At 35.0% G+C, this 24,192-nt stretch overlaps 2 protein-coding genes across 2 annotated transcripts; one reads left to right on the top strand and one right to left on the bottom strand.

The window, feature by feature from the left end:
- Window positions 1-2,909: 2,909 nt before the first annotated feature.
- On the bottom strand, window positions 2,910-3,893 carry LOC127131209 (uncharacterized). The gene has a single exon (XM_051060142.1). It carries the CDS (start codon window positions 3,891-3,893, stop codon window positions 2,910-2,912), a length of 984 nt encoding a protein of 327 aa, XP_050916099.1.
- A 7,996-nt stretch (window positions 3,894-11,889) lies between these two features.
- Window positions 11,890-13,667, top strand: LOC127127562 (uncharacterized). Its single transcript, XM_051056771.1, has 3 exons — window positions 11,890-12,116; window positions 12,207-12,533; window positions 13,349-13,667. Exons 1-3 carry the CDS (start codon window positions 12,059-12,061, stop codon window positions 13,492-13,494), a joined length of 531 nt encoding a protein of 176 aa, XP_050912728.1. The 5' UTR covers window positions 11,890-12,058; the 3' UTR covers window positions 13,495-13,667.
- Window positions 13,668-24,192: the final 10,525 nt, after the last annotated feature.

The raw sequence follows: 24,192 nt of genomic DNA, 5'->3' as shown, positions 1-24,192 counted from the left end.
AACTCAATTGGTCTCAATTAATAGGAATTTAGGTATTAAGGAAATATGGGGTATTACATCCTCCCCCCCCCCCTTAAATAAAAATTTGTCCTCGAATTTAAATATTACCTGGAAGAGAGGAGGGTAAGCTTCTCGCATTTCTGTCTCCAGTTCCCAGGTAGCATCGCCCGGATGTGATTCATCCCACTGAACCTTAACGAGAGGAATCTCCTTATTCCTTAATACCTTAACTTCTCATCCTGCAATGCAACTTGGTGAGGTTCAAAAGTCATATATGCTTCTACTTCTATTGAATTTGGAAAAATAGGCTGAAGAGAATCTGGAATGAACTTCCGGAGTTAAGATACGTGAAAAACATCATGCATTTCTGATAGAGAAGGTGGTAAAGCAAATCGGTAAGCTACTTATCCAATCCTATCTATAATCTGGTATGGCCCTATGTATCTCAGACTTAGCTTCCATGACTTAAATGGTCCTTTCAGTCTCAACCTCGGAGTCACCTTCAAAAATACACGGTCACCTTTATCAAATTCCAATGGTCTTCTCCTGTGATCTGCATATCTTTTTTGGCGATCTTGTGCCTTCTTCATCCTATCACGGACCATCCTTATCTTTTCAGTAGTCTCTTGAATAATCTCCGGTCCTAAGATCCTTTGTTCACCGGCTTCTGTCCAACATAGAGGTATTCTACATTTTCGTCCATACAAGGCTTCATAAGGAGCCATCCCAATACTTGCATGATAACTATTGTTATATGCGAATTCAATCAATGGTAAAAGCTCCTTCCAATTCCCTCTAATTTCAAGTACACAAGCTCTTAAAATATCTTCCAGTGTCTGTATTGTCCGTTCAGTCTGACCATCCGTCTGAGGATGATTAGAAGTACTCAAACACAATCTCGATCCCATAGCTTATTGGAATGCTTTCCAAAACCTTGAAGTAAACTTTGGGTCTCTATCGGACCCAATGCTAGTTGGAACACCATGCAACCTAACAATTTCTGTAAGGAACAACCGTGCAAGATGACTTGCCTTGTAAGTAGTCTTCACGGCTAAAAAGTGCACGAACTTAGTTAACCGATCCACAATCACCCAAATTGAATCATAACCACCTTGGGTCCAAGGTAACCCTACTGCAAAATCCATTGAAATACTATCCCATTTCCAAACTGGAATCTTTAAAGGCCGCAATAAACCACCTGGCTTCTGATGTTCGATCTTTACCTGTTGGCATACAATGCATTCCGACACATACTCTGCGATATCCCTTTTCATTCCAGGCCACCAATAGTCCTTCTTCAAGTCTTGATACATCTTCAAGGAACCTGGATGTATAGTAAACGCCCCTTTATGAGCTTCCTCCAATACTTTTCTTTTCAGTTCGGCATCATTTGGAATACAAATCCTTTGATTAAATAGAACGACTCCATCCGGTGACTGAACGAAACCTGGTTGAATTGACATCTCTTGCAACTTCTCATCTATCATTTGTCCTTGTCGAATCTCTTCCCTTAGGTTAGAAATAACATTAAAATTTCCCATTATCACACCATCATGCGTCCAACTAAACTGAAGATTAAGATCTCAAAACTTTTCCAACAATGCGTATTCTAACATCATCAACTCAGCTTTATGTATCTCTTTCCGACTTAAGGCATTATTCGCCTTCCCTGAGTGATACTTAAGCTCACAATCAAAGTCCTTCAAATACTCCATCCATCTCCCTTGTCTCATATTTAACTCTTTCTGATCAAATAAGTAAGTCAAACTCTTATGATCACTAAACATCTAAAAATGCACTTCATACAAGTAATGTCGCCAAACTTCCAATACAAAGCCAACAACAACCAGTTCAAGATTATGAGTCAGATAGTTCTCTTCATGAGGCTTCAACTGACGAGAGGCATAGGCTACAATCTGACCACTCTGCATTAACACCCCTCCTAATCCTTTCTTAGAGGCATCACAAAATACTTCATAAGGTTTACTAGGATCAGGGATAACTAAAACATGAGCAGTTGTTAGCTTCTCCTTCAAACTCATAAAACTCTTCTCACATTTCGAATCCCATTTGAAAGAAATTTCCTTTCGGGTAAGTCTAGTCATTGGTAATGCTATTTGCAAAAACCCCTTTATAAACCTTCGATAGTAACCTACCAAACCTAAGAAACTTCTGACTTCAGAAGCATTCTTCGGTCTTTCCCAATTAATAACTGTCTCAACTTTAGATGGATCCACTTATACTCCTCCTTGAGATATTACATGACCAAGAAACCTCACTTTATTCATCAAAAATTCACACTTACTTAACTTGGCAAAAGTTGCTTCTCTTGCAGTACTGACAGAATGATCCTTAAGTGTTCTCCTTGCTCTTGAGGAGTACGGGAGTAAATAAGAATGTCATCAATAAAGATCACCACGAACTGGTCCAAGTAAGGTTGAAATATCTGATTCATGTAGTCCATGAAAATAGCTGGGGCATTTGTTACACCAAACAACATTACAAGAAACTCATAATGGCCATATCGGGTTCTAAATGCGGTCTTTGGTACATCCGAACTCTTAACTCTTATTTGATGATAGCCCGATCGTAAATCAATCTTCGAGAACACACAGGCTCCTTTCAACTGATCTAACAAATCGTCTATCCTTGGCAGAGGATATTTATTCTTAATGGTGACTTTATTCAACTGGCGATAATCAATACACAACCGCATACTACCGTCCTTCTTCTTTACTAATAATACTAGAGCTTCTCATGGTGAGACACTAGGTCGGATAAAATGCTAGGTTAACAACTCTTCCAATTGATTCTTCAACTCTCTCAACTCTAGCGGCGCCATGCGATACGGAGAAACGGAGATTGGAGTCGTCCCAGGTATCAGATCAATAGAGAATTCCACTTCCCTTTTAGGAGGAAGAGAGGTGAGATCCTCGGGAAAAAACTTCCGGAAATTCACAAACAACAAGGATTTGGGTAACACTCAGATTATCGCTAGATTCCTTGGTAAGAACCAAGAGAACTGACTTTTCATTCTCAACTAAGAAATTAACCATGCCAACCATACCTTTCAAGATAGTGGTTATCACATCTTTTGGAGCAGCTCCACTAGATGGAATGATAATCAACTTCTCTTCACATCCAATAAAAACCGAATTGGCGGAAATCCAATCCATCCCCAAAACCACATCAACCTTCTTAAGTGGTAAACAAATAAGATCAATCTGGAAAATTCTACCATTCACCGAGGGCAAACGATTTTCACAAATCAATGGTGTCTCAACTACATCACCCATGGAGGTAGTAACCACCATAGGAGGAGACAATGGAATTTCTTGCAAGCCAAGATGCTTCAAGTAATGAATTGATACAAAAGAGTGTGTCTCCCCACAATCAAACAATATAAAACAAGGATGATTATTGACGAGACACGTACCAACAATTAAGGCATTGTTGCTCTTAGCCTCCTTTGCGCCCAACATATAAACCTGATCGGTACTCTTTCCCTGCATCCGGACCTTATTCTGAGGACATTCCCTAGACATGCGTCCCTCCCTCTGACAAGTAAAACACCTAATTCCACTTCTAGCACATCTTCCAGAATGAGACTTCCTACATACTTGACATTTTAGAGGATGGTTAGGTTTTGCAGGTTGCACCTGCCTTCTTTTGAAGGGTCGAGGTCTAGGCCTAAACTGATGACTTGGTCCTCCCTGGTTCATCTGGCCAAATCCATACTGATCAACTTCTTCTTGAACCCTTCTCAAATTATTCTCAGTCACACTACATTGTCTTTGCACCCCTACACGGGTTGGGAACACTCTTTCCATGTTGGGTGTCCCCCCATAAGCCTCCACAGGATTTAATCCACCATGAAACCCAGGAGGATTCATGTGAAAGAAATCTCAGAAACTACCACCTGTAGCTTCTTATGGAACCCCTTGAGGATACAAACCACCATTCCACTGCTGCATCATCTGTTGCATGAATTGATTATGTTGCTGCTGCATCTATTGCACAAACTGAGGCCATTGAAAACCTTCACTACCACTTGGTGGTTCAGAGTCTGAACTCTGAGTTCTGGATCTACCGCGACCTCTGTGCCTGCCAGTCATGATCCCTAATGTCATATAAATAGGATTAAGTTGATCAGGCTCAATACTATGAATATAACACCAAGGACGATGATGACAACCCACATATGAGGCATAAAGAAATACTTATAATATTTCATGGCTAGGTCGAGGATACGACCTGCTCTGGTACCAACTGTAACACCCACATATAATATATGTCTAGAATACATATTATACATAGTGTAAAACTGGTACTGAAATACATAAGCGCATAGAAGCACAATGTATATATACATATACATGCCCAAAATAAATACAACATGGCACAAAATGTAAACAAAAGTGCCCAAAATAAAACTACTGATCTAGATCATTAGACAATGATCTCGAAAATATCTACACAGCGGAAAGAAAAGCCATCACTCACCAGGTAAGCAAGATATACTCTATCTTTCCCTTACCCTTCACCTGCTCAGAACCACCTGAAAAATAATCAACAACATGGGGTGAGATAATAATATCAGTGGGTTCCCTATCTTATGGGTCCACTCAGCTCTACAGGGTTTTCTAATCAATATTCAACTCATATCCAACTTAAGTCAACAAGGGAACGAAGACTTGAGCGATGGGGAAACTAACTCATAATGTATGGCAACATGCATCTGAGTTCTCATAACTCAACCACGATCATTATTCAGATCACGACGCATCAATTCCCGAACGGACTTACGTTTAAGCCAGGCCCGGTTCATGCATGCTCGTATGATTCGACTTTCGCGGTGGATATCGGGTCCTCTATGAGGCTTAATCCCCAGTTCAAGCGACCGTCACCCATATGGGACTCTAACCCACCTAGGGTATCTTTCACCGTATGGGACTATAATCCACCTAGGTGTCCACCTTTCCCCCATGTCCGCCATGGTTGGGGTTCAAACCCAATTGAGGCTCGAATCATCGGTCTCACATCCCAATGCTTACTCATTTAAGTATCCCAAATAAAGATGTGCACCGTCACAAAAAATACACATTCTGAATACATGATCGGTTTCATAACTCATCGGTTCCACAAACCATAACAAAATTCATCAATCACATGTGACTTCATTCACCACAATACACAAGTAATAACATGGCATGTTCCATACAATGCGTCTCATTCTCAATCATGGCAAAAGTTCATCCACGACCTCCACATAAGCGTCGTACGAATGAATACCGTACTCTCGTATTATCTAGGTTGCAAACCTAACTCAAGACCTAATTTCAATCCTAGGTTAAATCACTAGATTCATCATGTAATTTTCAGCATTAATATGTATTCAACATAAGCATAGCATCACAATTGATTAATGGATGGAAGAATGCATTTAGAAACACTTAAGAAATGGATTTTGAAGTTTTTAACTTAAGTCAATCAATTGGTTGGGGAAGCCCAATCGATTGGTTCCTCTCACCTTTCTGTTTTTCAAAGTTTTCTGAGTGTCAATCGATTGGTCCTGCTAAAATTTTCCACTGTTCATATACAACAAGTTTGTGCAATTGATTGTAATACAGTGTTAATCGATTGGTCCTATAAAAATCTCATTTTTTCTGCAAAACAAAGGGTTCTCAATCGATTGATGATAGAGACCAATCGATTGGTCCACTCACATTTTCACATTTCACTTCACAAACACCATTTTCCTCTGTTTTACCATTTCTAACAAAATACCACTTCTTCTTCCAATAAAACCCATCATAATACATGTTCTTATACACATATAAATCAAGTATTCCAAGCTCACAATCACAATGATTTCAAGGTCATAATCACAACCAATTATTTCACCATAACCATAACAAATCATGTTATCATAACAATTATAAGAACACAACAAGGCACATGTTCATGGTAATCAACAAGAGCAAGAAAATGTTCATAATATAACATGTATTTTCATGATTTGTCTAACATTCTACAATCCTAATCCTCTAGAAATCTAGGGTTTCTAACTAGAACCCGCCTCAAGAAATTGAAGAGGAGAAGTTGTGGAAGATGAGATGAGGATGAAGATGACGGTGTTGGTTCCAAACTCTTGATCTTTCCAAGCTTTCCTTATTCTTCTCCACTGCCTTGTTTTTCTCTTGTTTTATCTTTCCCTTTCTCTCTACTTATCCTTTCTGATGCATTGAGAAATGAAGTGGCTTATGGTAGGTAGTATGAGATACAAACATGTGGTGGTGAGTGGGTCAAAGGTCATAAACAAGTGGCCATGATTAATATATGTGGTTAGTAAGTGGTTACAGGTAGTAACAAATATCTCAAGTAGCACCATACTTGTAATATTTGTTCTACCAGAGCTATTGACCCATTATTAGTGTTACCAAAATGTCCCAATTAATAAAAGGTCAGTCCCAATTAATATTAATTAAGTCAACCTGAACTCACTACCTACTCTATTTATCCCAATCGACAACTTTAAGAGCACATAGGAACTCAGTTGGTCTCAATTAATAGGAATTTAGGTATTTAAGGAAATACGTGGTATTACATTACAGGTAAGGGGGTTGGTTACACAGAGGGAAGGTGTTAGCACCCAAAGTGTCTTAGGTACTCCTAGGGAGCCCATTTTATGTGTGTATGTATTTTTGGTATAAAAGATGTTTGCAATAAATAGAGTGTGGGGATGAGAAAATAATGCATTAATCATATTTTGTGTTTGACAAGACCTTCGGACTTGTGCCTACGCACCAACATAAAAATGAGGGATCAAAATCTCGCAGTTTGTGGTATAAATTTCAAAATGAGTGGATTTCTTTTAATCAAAAATTAAATTTAAAAGAGGCACAAAGGAGCCTAAAAGATTTTGAATGAGTGTTAGTTCTTTTTGTCTTTTGAAATTTTAGTTCAATATGATTAGATTTATTTACAAATTTGATTAAGAAAACAGTTTAAAAATGCAATGACATAAGGCCAAAGTTTCTAATTTGCAATAAAGTCTGTGTTTCGAAATCACAAGCCAAGAAGATTTTTTAAATGGGGGGAGAGATTTTAAAATTTAAGAAGTGGGAGGAGATGAAGAGACTAATCATAAGCATAAAATTAAAAGTTAAGAGTTGAAAAGATCTGACCGATGGGATGCAATCCAACAGACAAGAATGTCATATAGAAAACCCACTTTCCCTTTGGACTTTGAATCAAGCAATACCAACAAGCAATTAGCAATATGGAGAGGTATCAAATAAATATAGCCACATCCAAGCAGAAAAATCCATAGCTAACAATCTTCTTTATCTTCTCATGTATCAGATGACATACTTCTCGATTAGCTCATAATAAGGCATTAGACACAGGTTCAAAGTAACAGTTACATCAAGACCATGTAGCAGATGAATTCATGTGGATCTCAATACTTGCATCAGATGAAAGCTCAAATCACAATAGCTTGGTCTCAGAAATGTTGGCATTGGCCAAGTCCTTTTGCATAGGGAATGTTGCCCAATTCTAAGTCCAAAAGCTCAGATCAAATCTAACAGTCCACACAAACATTTTTTAAGGTTTTTGTTATTTATTAAGTTTTTTAAGGTCCTAAGACCACAAACACAAATAAAATACACAAACAAATATATACAATCACAAGATATGGCTCAAGTGAGCAAAGTGAAAATGACATAAATATAAACAAGTTAAATGATATGTAAATGACAAATGAAATGATAAATGACTTGAATTTAAATTGCATAATATAGATGAATTGAAAATAAAAGCAAGAATAATAAAAGTTTAGTCAAATGTTAGTTGATTAGATGTTAGTGGAGTTTTGCTTTTCAATTGATTAAGTCATTCTTTGGAGAACACTCAACCCTCTATTCACAAGCATGGATCCTTGAACCAAGACATCTTCCAAAGGACGGGAAAAATGCCAAGTTTCCACACAATACCATGAAAGGGGGGAGACTTACAATCTCACTTACTAGAATGCTATGCCTTTGGGTCAAAATTTAGCTCTATGTTAAGCAATCGTAATTGGACTTATGTAGAAGTCACAACTATCTGAGGTCGGGCAATAATTTTTTTGGTGTTAATGCATGTTAGAGATATGGTATAATGAACCATACTCCTAAAACATACCACACACAAAAAAGAAAAAGATCAAAGGATGGACCTATCTCATCCATACTTGTATTGGTTCATCTAACACAAGGTTATTGATGAACCGATTAGCCTTAGGATATTGAGACTTCATTGGTCAATGGTAGGGATGGTAAAAAATGGGATTGAAGATGAAGAGGTAAGGGAGATGAGGGAAACACAAATTGGTCATGGGAGGAATTTTATCAAATTAAAATCATTCATTCATTTTGGGAGATGAAATGTACACTTCATCAATCCCTTAAATCCAATGATTTTAACTCAACAAAATTCAAATCAACCTTGACCAAGGCCCAAACAAGTAGTCAAACTTCACAAGTCAATAAAAATGGCTCAACATAATTTCTACGCAATTAATCAATCAAAAATCAAATAAAAAATGCATTAAAATTAAATTTAGTTTGGTCAAAACCTAAAACCTCTTCAAAACACCAAATAAATGGCCAAGAGATTTATCCTAAGTTAAACAAGATCAAAGGACCTTAGACAAAAAAATTCATAATTTTTGAAAACTCATAAGTATTTTTAAACAATTAAAATATGTACAAAAACAATTAATTCATAACAAATATCAAAATTATTCCAAAAAATAATTTTAATTTAGAAAATGAAAAATAAAAATATTTAAAGATTTTTGGTGAAAGTCCCATATTTTTTGGATTAAAAATGAAATTAATATGAATTAATTAAAATAAAGGGGTTAAACATAAAAATCAAAAAATCAAAAAAACAAGGGCCATCAGATCTCCCTCATTAATTGAGGTGGCAGATCTGATGGCCAGAAGCGCGCATTCCACAAGTACCTGAGTTAAACGTGTTGCAGGCTTGGTAATCAATAGCAAGGGACGAGATTAAAATATTTCACATGGATCCTGTGGCTGAGATGTGTGACAACACATCACCGGAGCTAGGGCTCCGGTCTTCTTCTCCGGTGGACCTCACCGGACTGGTCCACCATCAACCATCGCCAAAATAAAAAACAAGGACATGGATTCAAAGAAAAAAAATGCTCAAGAGCTCGAATCTGGCCTCAATTTTCTCGAATTCCAAGTATATAAAAAGATACAGGGATTTGAATTTTGAGGATCATGAATTGAGTTGCTTCAATTTGACCGCAAAGCAACTCAATCTTCTTGCCTACATTGATAGGACTTCAGAAAACCAAAAATCACAAAGAATGGTGAAGAATTAAGGGAGAATCGAAGAGAAGAAAATTCTGAAAATTCACCTTCAATGGAGCTTCAAACTGGCACGATCTTGATTCCAATTGTGCTTGGCCTTGCTTCAGATGCTTGTTGGAAGTGATTAGGATAAAGAAAAGGTCTAGACTCTTGGAGTTTCAATCTCAAAACAAATGGAGATTTGAAACTCGATTTTCAAAGAAAACCTTCAAGATTATCCTTCAATGGTGAGGGTTTAGGATTTCAGGTTCAAAGCTTGGGCATGAAGTCCTTAACTCTGAACAATGAAGGTTGTATTTATAGCCAAAGAGATTCATTTCTACACACTTCCAAATTTGGCAAAAATGAGAAATTCCCTTTGCATGCTTGCATGGGTGTGTGATAGGCCCATCAAGTGATGTAATCAGGTCCAAAAATGAGTGAGAATCATGCTGAAATCATGTTGTTAGGCCATGCAATCGTGTATGAAAAGTGGAAGTGGAAATAATCCAAATGGTTCTTCATATTGCACCCATGTGCAAGTCCTCTATCCTTTGGCCAAATGAGATGATCTTGGACTTTTTGGAAAGGTGAGATCAAGGGTAACAACTTTGATGTTGAACAATTTTTTATTTGAAGCTTGGATCATGATGGATTTTGAGTTGGAAGTTTGGGAAATCAAACATATTTGAAAATTTTCTAAGTCCCAAGTCAAATGTTCACTTCTTCCACCTTGAATAACTTTTTCTATGGACTTCAAATGAGAAAAGTTCCTTCATAAAAGTTGTAGATATTTCAAATATATTCAATGTGGTAACAAATTTGACCTTATTTTGATTTGGCATAAAGGAGATATGCATTTTAGAAGTTGAGGAAAATCACTTGTTCAATGGTAATGGTCCAAAAGGACCTATAATGTTTCCTCTTGACACATGCATTTGAAAGTTGAATTTGAACTTCCTCCAAACAACAAAGTTTAAGTAGACATCTTAAATTGGATCATGGAATTTGAATGGCCTTCATATCATAAAAATTGAGCAAATTGTGGTCTTGGGAAGTTGACTTCCAAACTAGGGTTTAGACAAAATGACCTATAATCATTCACCATAAAAAATGACTTTCCAAGAAAAATTAGCTCTTGACTTCAATATGAAAGTTGTTTGGAATGTCATTTTGAGTAAAGTTTCTCTTGGAATCATTTTCATATGACAAAATTGTAGGAGATAGGGTCTAGGGAACCCCAGTTTTGACTAGTTGACTTTCTCTAGTCAACCACCATGAACCATCTTGCTAGCTTGACATTCTCTTGACTTTTGGGACTCATGGAGGATCATATATGCATAATATGATATAATGTGAAGTATCCTTTGAAATATTTGATCAATTGTTGAAGAAACTTGTTGAGGAAGTCACACAAGATACGCAGATGAATTAGGGTTTCAAAGGCAAACAAACTTCAAATTCTTGATGATTTCTTGATCAAATGATATGTGAAGATCATGGGGATCCATATATGATGCTTAGAACCAATGTAAATCAATTCTTGATTGTGCTCCTTGCATTGAGGGTCTTAAACCCTAGATATGAGCTTGATGGAACATAGGTGAGCATACACACTTCCTACAAAAGCAACAAACTATACATTGATATATTTTTGGTATTTTGGTTAGTGAGTAATGAAAAACAAAGTATGATACAATAAAAAATGTGTTTGGTGATCTCTCCCAATGCAAATCCAATAAATGAGGGGTAAAGAGAATGCTAAGGTGTGATCCCAATGCCAATACATATGATAAAATATCATGATGGATCTTAGGGTCAAAATTGGAGTCTTACATAACTGTAATAGTATCTCAGATTCATGATGTTCCCGGTTCCAGATTCTTTCAAATGATAACATAGAATAAAATAAAATAAAATATAATATAATAAAATATATTTCATTTATTCCATCACTTACCATAAAAAGAAAATTACATCATAAAATATCTAAACAATATTATACAATTTATTTTCTCTGTTTTCTCCACTTTATTCTACTACATTTCATCTGCTATGGTTCATTCATTTTATAATACACAAACATAGCCTTAATTACCATAAAAATAATTAAGCCAAAAATTAAATATCTATCGTAGTCTAAGTTTGATGCATGCTATGCATATAGACACCTATCAACGGTCTTACCTATTTCTACCATACTTGTGGGGCTTTCTAAACCTCTCCTACTCGTGGCCTTCTAGAGACAAGAAATTAAAAATAAAAATTATACATTGTCATAGAAATACTAGTAAACTTACTCTACAATATATTAAAATAATAATCAGCCATCTGTATTTCATTAACTCTCTTAGAGTTTTATTTTTGACTTAATCAATCATGGAAACTTACCTATAATTGTCCAAAGTCAATTTATGTCTCACAAAAAATGGTTATATTAATATTTATTCAAGAAAAAATGAATGAGTGGACCGTAAGATAACTTATTAAGCAGCAATCATAATTCTTAACGCGTCATTAGAGGCACTTTGTTACATTTCCTACCTATATATAGCCATATAGTATTTGATACCTTTTCCATATAGTTTCTTAACATCACTTCTATACACATTTCTCATTTTTTTTCTCATTCAATTCCATAACTCCTGATAAACTATACAAAGATCTTTAAATAGGCATAATTTTAAACCATGTCTAAATTACCATTGATTATGTTCTTTTCTTCCCTTTTTATTCATGCATCTTTCGGTAAGAATACTAATGCAACTTTTTTTACTTTAAAATTTTAAATTTATATATTGTAATATTTCTTTAATATTCTCAATCTTGATTTTACAGCTGAAATTGTGTGTGAGGAGTTGCAAACGGATCTATGTTCTTTCTCAATAGCTTCTTCGGGGAAACGGTGTTTGTTAGAGACGGAGAAGGCCGCGGATGGTGGCGTAGAATATCAATGCACGACATCAGAAGTTGTGGTGGAGAGAATGGCAGGATACATAGAGACGGATCAATGTGTGAAAGCTTGTGGAGTTGAAAGAAATTTTGTTGGAATTTCTTCAGATGCATTGCTTGAGTCACAATTCACAGCTAAACTTTGTTCACCATCTTGTTTCCAAAATTGTCACAACATTGTTGATCTTTACTACAATTTGGCTGCTGGAGAAGGTAAGAAATTTTTCACTTTTTTTGTTACGAAAAAAAATTATATATCGCGCACGCAGACACTTGATTAATCACATGAAAACAATAAAGTTAATTCAGCTGAGTAAATGATTAAATCAATTCTTTTAATTATATTTAAAAGTTAATTTGAGAGACTAGGTTTGGATGCTAAATGGAAAGTGGAATAGAAGGAAAATTGCATTTACATTATTTGACTGTTTCAAAATGAATAAAAATAGTCAAATTCATACATTTTGAAAAAGTGAGATGCATTTCATTTCATGATGTGTTATTCCTTTTTGTCTTATTTTGAACAATTCAAATTATTAGACCTTAGTGAGTATAGTATAAAACTAAATGTTGCCGTCTTTATTTAAAAAACCTTTCAACTTCCAAGAATGTTTCTTAACTAACAAATAATAATGAATCATGGTTGAAATTTCATCATAATAAGGATGTTTAGTCAATTCTCTTTGTCATAATTTTTTGGTTGCATATATTAAAGAAAAAAAAACATAAGGTTTCATGTCACAAGAAATTTGTTTTGCTTAAATACATGGCAATGTTTATTAATATTCACTTTTCATTATGAAAGCATCAAGATACCTTACTGTCTAACACTTTAACTTTAAGTATAATCAAACATTAACATAACCATTTTTCTTAAACAAAAAAATAAATAAAGGTTCTTTTTCTTGTAGGAAAACATTTTGTAATTGAATATTGCTTTTGTACTTCTTATGATCATTATTATAAATAAAAAATAGATCAAATATATCGATTATTCAATAAATGAAGTTTGATTTGATATTGTGCAGGTGTGTTTTTGCCTGACCTATGTGAGATGCAAAAGACCAACCCTCGCCGGACTATGGTCGAGCTTGTGAGCTCTGGAGCTGCGCCGGGACCAGATTCTTCTGTGTCGGAGGACATTCATGTTGCATTTGCTCCTGCTCCCCTGTAAACAAAATACCTTAGTCCCATGAACTAGTTTTTATATTATCTTTCTTTACTTAGATGTCTGAAACTTAGAATGTATTATGAGTTTATTATTATGTGTTCGGATTTGATTATTATAAAAGTCTTTGTAGAAGGAACACTCATTTATTGGTACTAAATTTTTTATTTTGAAATTTTATCATTTTCTCATTTATTGCTTAGTTCTCAATTGATCAGTAGATAAAATAAATCTAAGCAAGTTTTCTTATACATTACACTTCCTCATTAACCTTTTTTTCCACTTCCACCTTTTCTCAATTTCACATAATCTACATTGTCCATACAAATCAAAACAATATAATAAATATAAAAATTGATTACCTTGAAAAAAAACTCATCTTCTATCTTATAATAAATATAAAAATCGTCAAACCATTATCATTGGCCACTACATATTCAATTAGCCATACAATCAATCCAAACTATCTTTAAAAAATTTCACACAACTCGTTAATAAAAAATCCGTTGGCAGAGGATAATGTGGCACGCCACATGTATAATAGTGTGACAAAGATGCTTACATGACATGGCAAGTGGTAGTTAGGATATATTAATACATTAAATAAAGACAGGAAAGTTGGATGCTAATTCCATCACAAAGAAGAAAAAGATGAAGTTACATGGCAAAAATTTATAATTTTTACTAAAATTCAAAATTCGTCATTTAAACTGACGCGGAAGATGAATATTCACGGCAAAAACTCAAAACCTTCACTAAAACGCATAATCCATCACTAAAACCTTCGCAAAAGATAACTATTCATAAATGAACTCAGAATCTGCCACTAAAACCCATTAGTGGCAATCTTTTGATTTCTTCCATATACGGTCTTAATGTTCAATTAATCTATCTCTATTTAATTTATTAATATAAGAAGTTTAAAACTACCATATGACACATCATGCAAATATCTTTGGCACGTTCTAATGCCACATTGCGTACAATGTCATCCTCCATCAAGTGATGTTAGCTGACAGGACCATTAGTATGGATAAAAATCTTTACGGGAATCCTTATTTAAAAGTAAAATTCTTGAGAGACAAAAAATAAAATTTGAGATATTTGTGGGAACCACAAACTTATTTACAACTAAATTTAAATAAGTGATCATAAAAAAAACTTACTCTTAACAAACTGAAATCAAACTTTTTACATAAACTTTTACCTGAGTGAGTTGTCGTATTTTCTCTACATTTCTATCATTTAAATTATAGATAATTTCCCGATTAGGGAATTCATTTACAAAGATCACCATTTACTCTAAGGCGGGAAAATTGAAAAATATCATCAATGCTAGGTATTTGAAAATTTTGGTAACTAAACTTAAATAATAATGTTTATAACTCTTGATAAACTACATACTCCTTCATCTTCCATAAAACAAATTCAGTTTTCTTGGAATCACAACAAAAAAAGACATTCCATCACAACCTTAAGAACTAACTAAAACATTACACTTCGTCATAATTCGAAGGCAGTAGAAACTGTTTGTATATCTTAGTCAAAAGGTCAAGGGAGACATTCACAAATTACTCAACATGAATAGTAGACTTGTGTTGAGCCAACCAATTAACAATGTTATTCAAATGCGCACCGTCATTAAGATGTCTATAATAATGAATATCCAATCAATTAAGAGGAACCACACAAAAGTTCTGAATATTTCTCCAACAAATATCAAATAGAATGAAAAAGTTTCACCATATTTCTCCATGAAGCTTTGTTCTCTTCAGCACGAAATGCCATAAATTTATAAGTTTGCATTGAAGCATCATACCATACACCAACTTCATTATATTGTTACGAGAAACCATTTAAATCACCACCATTACAATTTTTGTATCATAATTTTAATTCTTCCTAACTTTTGTTCCTCTAATTAATTTGAGTTATGAATAATATTTATAAGTTAAAGATTATAACTTGCCTTAGCATTATAACTAGAAGAAAGGTTTGTACTAGATAAAAACTACATCATTGTGAGGTATTGCAATTCTGAACTGTTCCAGGTTGGCCAAAGATCCAACCCCAGGTTCAACCATAATACATTTCCAAGAAAGGTGAAGAGATTGACCCTCGTCGGAAGATTACACACCAAATCCAGAAAATTCTCTCATCGTCAACTGTTGGATAAGATTAGATGGTCCCACGCATTCCACAATATACTCACACATCATTCAAATATAGAAATTCATCTCACAAGCCACTACCATATTGTATCTTTGTGTGTTAAATTTTCAACGCTTCAAACCACGCCTCAATTCAAGCCCCGAAACTTAAGTTACAACAATTCAAGTCGCGAACAACAACGATGTGTTGTCATCCTTACCAGGAGAGATCGAATGCTCGCTGAGTGAAGTTCATAGGGCCAAACTTGTCAAGAGAGCTTGTTGGGTGAGTCTCCCAAACCTGCAGCACCAGAAACGCGATTTTGCAATGCAAAACCTCCAAACCTTCCCCAATTTAGTCCCAAACGTTTAGAAAATTATATCACATGTTATAACATCAATAGGACATGTTAAATCACATAATCACGCCATTTAATTCATTCAATTTCATTTGTTCATGTTTATGATCATGCTTTCAACAATCCCCAACAATCGTACACAAGCATACACACAAACAAAACCACATATACACAAATTTAGCTACGAAAACTAGATGAATGCACCTTCAATCATCAAATTCCAGAATTACATACAACAACAATTCATAATCAACTCACACAATTCATAAAGAGAGTAAGGACCTATCTTATCTAGCCTTTCATGTTTTACACCCATAGATAAAGCATTTTCTCCCCCTTTACCTTAGTTTGTTATAAAAATTCAGAATTACTCAAGGTCCTTCTTCCTTCTTCAAGTTGTAGCCTTGTCTTGCCTCTTTTCACCAAAAAATGTTTTCATGTAATATTTTTCTCCAAAATTATACTAACCACTATTTATCTCTAACATAGTTTTTAATCTCTTAAAAATTACACTAAGGCTCAACTTATGTCCTAACTTTCACCGCTCCCCTCATATTCTCTAATTTCCTCTTTTCCACCCCAAAAGCATCTTCTCTCATTTATCTAATTAATTAATCAAAATAACTATAACTCTAATTATTTTAATTATATTATTTATTCTAATTCTTCTACTACCCACCAATCCTCTCACCACACCTCACTAATGCCCCAATTACACATACAATTCCACATACATAATTAATTAAAATACACCACATGCAAATAAAAAATACTAATAATCTAATTAAATAAATTAATCAAATTCCAGAGTGTTACATTCTTTCCCACTACAATGACCCCATGGTCTTCAAGGTTCAGTATGATAATTAGGATGTTAATCGAGTGTTAATTAACTCTAGTAGCTCAATAGATGTCTTGTTATATATCACCTTTTAGAGGCTCCAACACGACCCTAACAACATCGGAGCATTCCAAAGTTCTTTGGTTTGCATTTTAGGAAGTATAGTTAAAGGTCAACATAATTCTTAAAACGACGTTTGCCTTATAGGAAGGCATCAAGACGGTTGAAATGAAATATCTCATGGTAAACGCCTTGTCCCCTTAAATTGCCATCCTGGGAAGACCCACCCTCAAATTACTGGGGGAGTTCATGTTCACCCTTCATTTAACCCTCAAATACTCATTACATGATGGATGGGTCGTTTTAGTTAGGAGGGAGTAGGAGATCACCCAAGAATTCTATAAAAGGAGCTTGGAATGAGGAATGAGCCTGTCTCCTTGGGCACCTTCCCTAATCCAGACGCATCTGACACCGATGTATCAAGTTGGGATCCTAGATTAGGGATATAGAATCAAATCATTACCCCAAGATAAGACTTAAAAGAGGTCCATGTTGTCCTTTTAGATCATAAAGTCACAAAGTTGGGCACCTACCCGTCTGTATCTAAAGAAGAGGAGTTGACCGCCTTACTTAGGAGACTTATCAATTTGTTTGCATAAGCACCCTCAAATATGCTAGGCATAGAATGATGTTCCATCGTCTGGCCATTGACCCCGCTGTCATATCAGAATCTCAAAGGAAGCACAAGTTTGGTGAGAAAAAACAAGCAGTTATTGATGAGAAAGTACGAAAGATGATAGTTTTTATAGAATAATTATGATGTATATTTATATTTTTAAAAGTAAGTTATTATATTTTGTAATATTATAAAATTAATTCATATAGTGACCCAATTATTCAATATTTTTGGCGTCGTCCCTAAATAGAACCACTGTGTCTGAGTTTGGACGACCTGGTCGTATATGCTTGTTAGGGTAAGACTCAATAGCATTTTCTTATTTTGAAACTTTAACTCTCATGCCTATTAATTCTATTAATTCAAATATTTCATGTTGTTTGAAAATGGTTGACCCTCTAAGTTGTAATTTGATCACTTAGCTGAACTTGTATATTTGAAACCTTAAAGGACCAATTTTTCTATAATTGCAGTTGTCTCTATTTTCTTAAATATGAATTTTTGGCATGATGCTAAATTTTTGTGTTGGAAAATATTTGTTTAAAAGTTATTGTTACTTTAATTCGTGAGTGTTAAATGTTGGTGTAAGCCCTAGAGACCAATACTTTTGGTACTTGTATCGAATTATTTATTAATAATAAAAGACTTTTTCTTTATTACGGTTGTTTAATAAAGTCCCTAGAATAGCTAGTCCGTTTAATGCATCAAGTGTGACTTGATCATGATACCACATTAAACATAAGGACACTATTCTTAAAGTATCCGTAGTCGAGCTTTATTGTGAAGTGGGATAACATTAAAGCATTAAGACTATTATGTTTGTAGACTGATGATCACATCTTATGGATCATGGATAAAGAGTTATCAAGTCTTAAACATAGGTATGAATATTAAGAGTAATATTTATACCGGATTGACTCGCTATGAGAATACTATATAGAAAGTTATGCAAAGTGTCATAAGTTATTCTCATGGTGATAATGGTGTATGCCACTCTTCGACCTGAAACCACTATGGACCCTAGATGTAGAGTCGAGTGCTTTGTTGCTGATCTAACGTTGTCCGTAACTGGATAACCATAAAGACAGTTGATGGGTACTCCACGAAGCATGCTGAGGGACATGAGTGTCCTAGATGGAATTTGCCCATCCTGCGTAACAGGATAAATGTCTATGGGCCCAATATTGAACTGGACAAGGATGACACGGTCTATACCTTGTGTTCAATATAGACATAAGGGCAAAGGGGTAATTATACACATAATTATTATCACAGGAGGTTTTGTCAGATCACATGACATTTTCGTGTCTTGGGTAGCAGTGATGTGTTGCTAGATACCGCTCACTGTTTATTATGTTAAATGCGTGATTTAATATAATTGTCAACGTCGCGAAAACCTACAGGGTCACACACAAAGGACGGATTGATGAGAGATGGAGTAATTAAGGAATACCGTAATGTATGGTGCCCTTAAGTAGAATACGAAATATGGTAAGGTACCAAATACTTAAGTGATTTTGGCATATTATGAGATATGGGCAAAATGCACTTAAGTGGGCTTTTTGGCTTGAAGCCCACACAAGTGGTTCTATAAATAGAACTTTTGTGCAGAAGCATTGTATGGGAATACAACACAACTGAAGAGTTGGAATTTCGTATCTCTCTCTCTCACTCAAAGCCTTCATTCGTACCAGCTAGTACTGAGATTGAAGGAATCCGTTCGTGTGGACTGAGTAGAGACGTTGTCATCGTTCAACGTTCGTGATCACTCCGTGGATTTGTATCCAAGGTTTTGATCGTTACAAGAGATCTGCACCAAAGGTTTGAATTGCCACAAGAGGTAACGATTATATCACTGATCATGCCCATTCGTAAGGATCACTAAATGAAGAATTTTTTAAATTCCGCTGCGTGTTAGATGACAATTCTCCTTCATTAAATTAGATCTAAAATTTCCTCATTGTATCTAGTTTTTGGAGTTTGTGTTTTAGTGTGGTAGTTTTCTCTTTGAAGTAATCTTTTTGGACCTTTTCACACTTTACTATAAGAAGAGACAATGTTGATTATTTTCTCAAATGAGTAGAAATTACTGTAGAAAGTGGCCATATACTTTTAATTAGTTAAGGTTTGAAGGTGACTCTTATTTTTCTTTATTTCGAATATTAACTCTTTATATAGAAACAAATTTTAAAGCAGCATTTGTTTCCTTTAATACCACACGAATTAATCAACGAATGCATCGTGAGCAATTAGGCATTGGTATTATTTCAAACTTCCATCTTATTATTTTATGTTTCAAAAATAAATGGAGGAATTTTTATTTGAAATTCAAACTTCTACCCTTTTCAATAGCCTAAAATCTTTCAATCTTGGGAGTCATTAATCTAGCTCTAACCTTATTTCTATGTTGTAAATATTAGTACAATAATTATTTTTATCCATTTCTATCCACGAGACACCAAATGTGGAAAAATGAGAAGTTATTCGTTTGAATAGGTGGCTTGGGAAGTAGGTGTTGTGATATAATCCAAGTTATGTAGTCCAAATCCAAAGTTAATTATGGTTTAGGGTTTGTTATTTAGTATATAAGTTAGTTGTATATAAATACACATATTTTATATTCAGTTTGTACAATCATAATTCAATAATATCAATCTTTATTTTAATTCTCTCTCACTATTTCTCTCCTCACTAAAAGTGCCTCACGCACTAACAAATTGATATATAGAGTTCCGGGTTATATTCTTGACCGTGTTTTCAAGAATCACATGTCGGTGATCATGTTTTTAGGATCGGGGGTTGTTAACCAATCGATGCAAAGATGAATGGTACTAATGGCATTCCAAATTCTCTTACAATTCTTGAAGGCAAAAATTGGAACCGCTGGAGCAAGCAGATGAAGTCTTTATTCGACTTTCATGAAACCCTATAAGTGGTTACTAATGGCATCGTTGATCTTGCTGAGAATGCAACCGATGCTCAGAGAGTCGCGAACAATAAGGCGAAGAAGAAAGACTGCAAGGCTGCATTTTATATTAAATCGGCGGTAAATACAATGAACTTTGATCGGATTTCTCATGCTAAATTGGCAAAGGAGGCATGAGATATTCTTGTCAAGTATTACGAAGGATGTGAGAAGGTTAAAGTCATCAAATTACAGACGTTGCAAAGAAAACATGAATTACTGCAGATGGGAGAAGAAGAAAAGGTTGCAGGCTATGTGTCGAAGGTGAAGAATCTCGCCCATCTCATGAAGGGTTATGGATAAACCCTAACTGATAAGATGATATTTGAGAAGGTAATGTGCACGTTGACTTCTCACTTTGATCATGTTATTGTAGCTATTCAAGAATCCAACAATCTTGAAACCTTGAGATTGAAAGATTTGGATGGTTCGTTGGAGGCGCATGAGATTAGGACTTGTCGAAAGGAAATGGGTTCAAGATTCGATACAAGCACTGCAGACTCAGACTTGGAAGAAGTATGGTGGTTCCAACAAGTTGAAAGGAAAAGGAGACAAGACTCTGGGCAAGAATTCTTGGTCGAAACCTCAAAAGCATAAGGTCCATGATAGGGCTTCTGAATCCTTGAAAATAGGAGAAGAAACTACTATTAGAGAGACAAAGAGAAAAAAGATGTGTAGTGCTATAACTTTGAAAAGTGGGGTCACTTGGCCAAGAGTATTTGGTACGATAAAGACAAGGGAGTGACAAAAGGGAAGGAGGAAGATGAGAACCTTGCACACCAAGATTCACAAACATAGTTGGTTGTGGCATTTGAGTTTGGACATTTGAACTTTCAATCGCTCAATCAACTAATCATTCAAGATATGGTAATTGGTATACCAAGTTTTAAGATGCCTGACAAACTCTGTGAAGGTTGCTTAGTCGGAAAGCAATCCAAAAAGTCTTTCATTTTGACTATGCCAATGAGATCCTCTTGCATACTAGAAGTAGTACATTCAGATGTATGTGGCCGGTTTGAGGATCATACCATTTGTGGAAATAGGTATTTTGTCTCATTTGTTGATAAGTATAGTCAAAAGCATTGGATATATGTCATCAAGCGAAAGGACGGAGTATTTGCAATCTTTAAGAGATTCAAAATACTTGTCGAAAGCCAAAGTGAAAAGAAGATCAAGATTTTGCGAACAGATGGAGGTGGCGAATATACATCAAAGATGTTTGAAAAATCATGTCAGAACATGGTATTGATCATGATGTAATTTCTCATTACACGCCTCAATATAATGGAATAGTAGAAAGAAGAAACATGACCATATTGGATATGGCGAGATACATGCTGAAGTAGAAGAATTTGCCAAAATCTCGATGGGGTGAAGCTGTTTCCACTGTTGTTTATATTCTGAACATGTCCCTGCCAAGAAGCTGAAGAACAAGGTTCCTAAAGAAGTGTGGAGTGGAAAATGACATTCAATGAGTCATCTGAAGTTGTGTGGCTCTATTTGTTACAAGCATGTTCCTGATGCGAGAAGAAGGAAACTTGATGACAAGAGTGAACCTATGATTCTAGTAGGATATCACAATCTGGAGCACACAAGCTATTCAATCCAATCAATGAGAAGGTCGTGATGATTCAAGATATTGTTATTGATGAGAATTCTTCCCGACATTGGAATTCTAGTGATCTAATTAACAAGCCATTGATGAGCTATGGCTTCGACGAAGAAACCGATGAAGGCAAAGTCGAAGCAATTACCAATATTCCAATCAAAGCAGTTGGTGACATTCCCGACACAATCGAGGTCAAAAAGGGTATGGCTATAACAAGCCAGGGTCCTCAAAGAACTAGAGTTTGTCCGACAAGACTTCAAGACTACGAAGTGACTGGTGATCATGAAGTCACACCAGATGGAGAATTAGTTCATTTTACTTTACTTGTAGGTGTTGAACCAATCAACTATAATAAGGTTTTAAATAATATTAAGTGGAAGTCTGATATGATCGAAGAGTTACAAGCAATTGAAAGAAACAACACATGGGAGTTAGTCGAATTACTGACACATACAAAAACTATCAAAGTGAAGTGGGTGTTCAAGCTGAAGCACGATGTTGATGGATCGATAGCAAAACATAAGATGAAATTGGTAGCTCGAAGATTTCTTCGGAGAGAAGGAATCGAGTATTCTAAAGTATATGCACCTGTCACAAGATTGGAGACTGTCAGATTGGTTGTATAATCCCAAACCGGGGCTCAGTCTTTGTTTAACCACTCTTTTCCATAATTTTATGGTATGACTCATAAGTATAATCCCCCTATAATTTATAAAATTTTGTATATCCTTTTTTTTATTGATTGAAACTAAAGTGATTTTTTCCATTAATTCAATATTTACTTTAATTTCGTAATTTTATTACTCATCATTTTCTTCTTTTACTATTTGTTTTTATGTGTAACAATCAAGCAATTGTTTTATTTTGGTGTTCTCATCATTTTATTTTGAGTTAGGCAAACGACAATCAAACAAAAACTTTGTTGAATCTCTATGAAAAAGTATAATTAATATAACTTTAAAAAGATAAAACAATTGTTTTATTTTGGTGTTCTCGTCTATCTAAAGTTTTAGTTAGTTACTAATGTGACGGCTTACTTTTGGCGTGATATAATTGTAAAATATACTTAGTTCAAAATAGTTTGAGCATCGATCTCCAATCATCATAGAGTAAACAAGATTTGGTTAAGAAGTAATTAGAATTAATGTCCACCGAAAGATTCTCAAACTAATCTAAGTAGCCGAGTCTAAGACTTTTGAAGGTATGTGAAAAGCAAAGACACTGTGCATCAGAATTCAGAGTTGGTTGGAGAAACCGTGTGTATGTATCACCAAAACAATCATAAAATGCTCAACATAAAAAATAGACATAGGATCATAAACTGTTGGTGATAATCCTAGAGCAAACTAACACATGTAACAAATATGAAATCTTGCATATAACCTTCTTTGAATTGTCAGCTTTGTCAGAGACACGTATAATATTATTATGTCCTACTTACTATGCTTTGATCACACTACATAAACCTAACTAACTGTCCCATCCTTTGATAAGAAGGCTCTTCCTCTTACTCACTATCTCGGTCCGTTTCTCCAAATTCACTATCATCCCCTACCATACTTCTAGACACGGTATGCGTTTGGAGTCAGGGTTACAGACCTCCTATCATTCAAAAAAAAAATCATTAGACTAGAAGTAACGCAACAAAAGACGAGAGAAAAATGAATGCATGTGATAATGGTCGAAACTGCAGGCAAATAAACCAGTACACAAAGAAAGAAACTAGCTTCAACCAAGATGCCATGATTCCATGTACCAAAGGCCATAGCCTATACCATTGAAATGATCTAAGTCCAAGTTCTATAAGACCATACATTCCTAAGGATCTAGATAGTGAGTAATTGGTTTATGTCAATGTTATAAATATGTGATTGGTGAATGTAATTATCATCAACTAAATGAATAAAAAAGTTAGTTTTATAGTAGTTTAGCATCTTCTACTGTAATTGCTCTTTGTTTCTCTTAGCATCAAAAAGTTATTCATAACAACCAAGGTTGTGTCACTAACTAATAGATTTCATAGCAGTGTCATTAAAATCATTCAAATAAAAGAATTCTGTTGTACAATATTATACATTTATAACATGAAAAAGTTAAAGAGAAC

The sequence above is a fragment of the Lathyrus oleraceus genome, chromosome 3 (assembly GCF_024323335.1).
Source record: "Lathyrus oleraceus cultivar Zhongwan6 chromosome 3, CAAS_Psat_ZW6_1.0, whole genome shotgun sequence".
In the NCBI taxonomy this organism is placed as follows: domain Eukaryota; kingdom Viridiplantae; phylum Streptophyta; class Magnoliopsida; order Fabales; family Fabaceae; genus Lathyrus; species Lathyrus oleraceus.
The sequence above is the reverse complement of the archived record's forward strand: the minus strand, read 5'-3'. Positions and strand labels throughout refer to the sequence as shown.

Excerpts from the sequence above, each read along its gene's own strand:
- LOC127131209 (XM_051060142.1), bottom strand. The coding sequence starts at position 3,893 with ATGAATCCTCCTGGGTTTCATGGTGGATTAAATCCTGTGGAGGCTTAT.
- LOC127127562 (XM_051056771.1), top strand. The coding sequence starts at position 12,059 with ATGTCTAAATTACCATTGATTATGTTCTTTTCTTCCCTTTTTATTCAT. Across the intron at positions 12,117-12,206 it reads TTTTATTCATGCATCTTTCG|CTGAAATTGTGTGTGAGGAG; the intron begins GTAAGAATACTA and ends TTGATTTTACAG. Across the intron at positions 12,534-13,348 it reads CAATTTGGCTGCTGGAGAAG|GTGTGTTTTTGCCTGACCTA; the intron begins GTAAGAAATTTT and ends GATATTGTGCAG.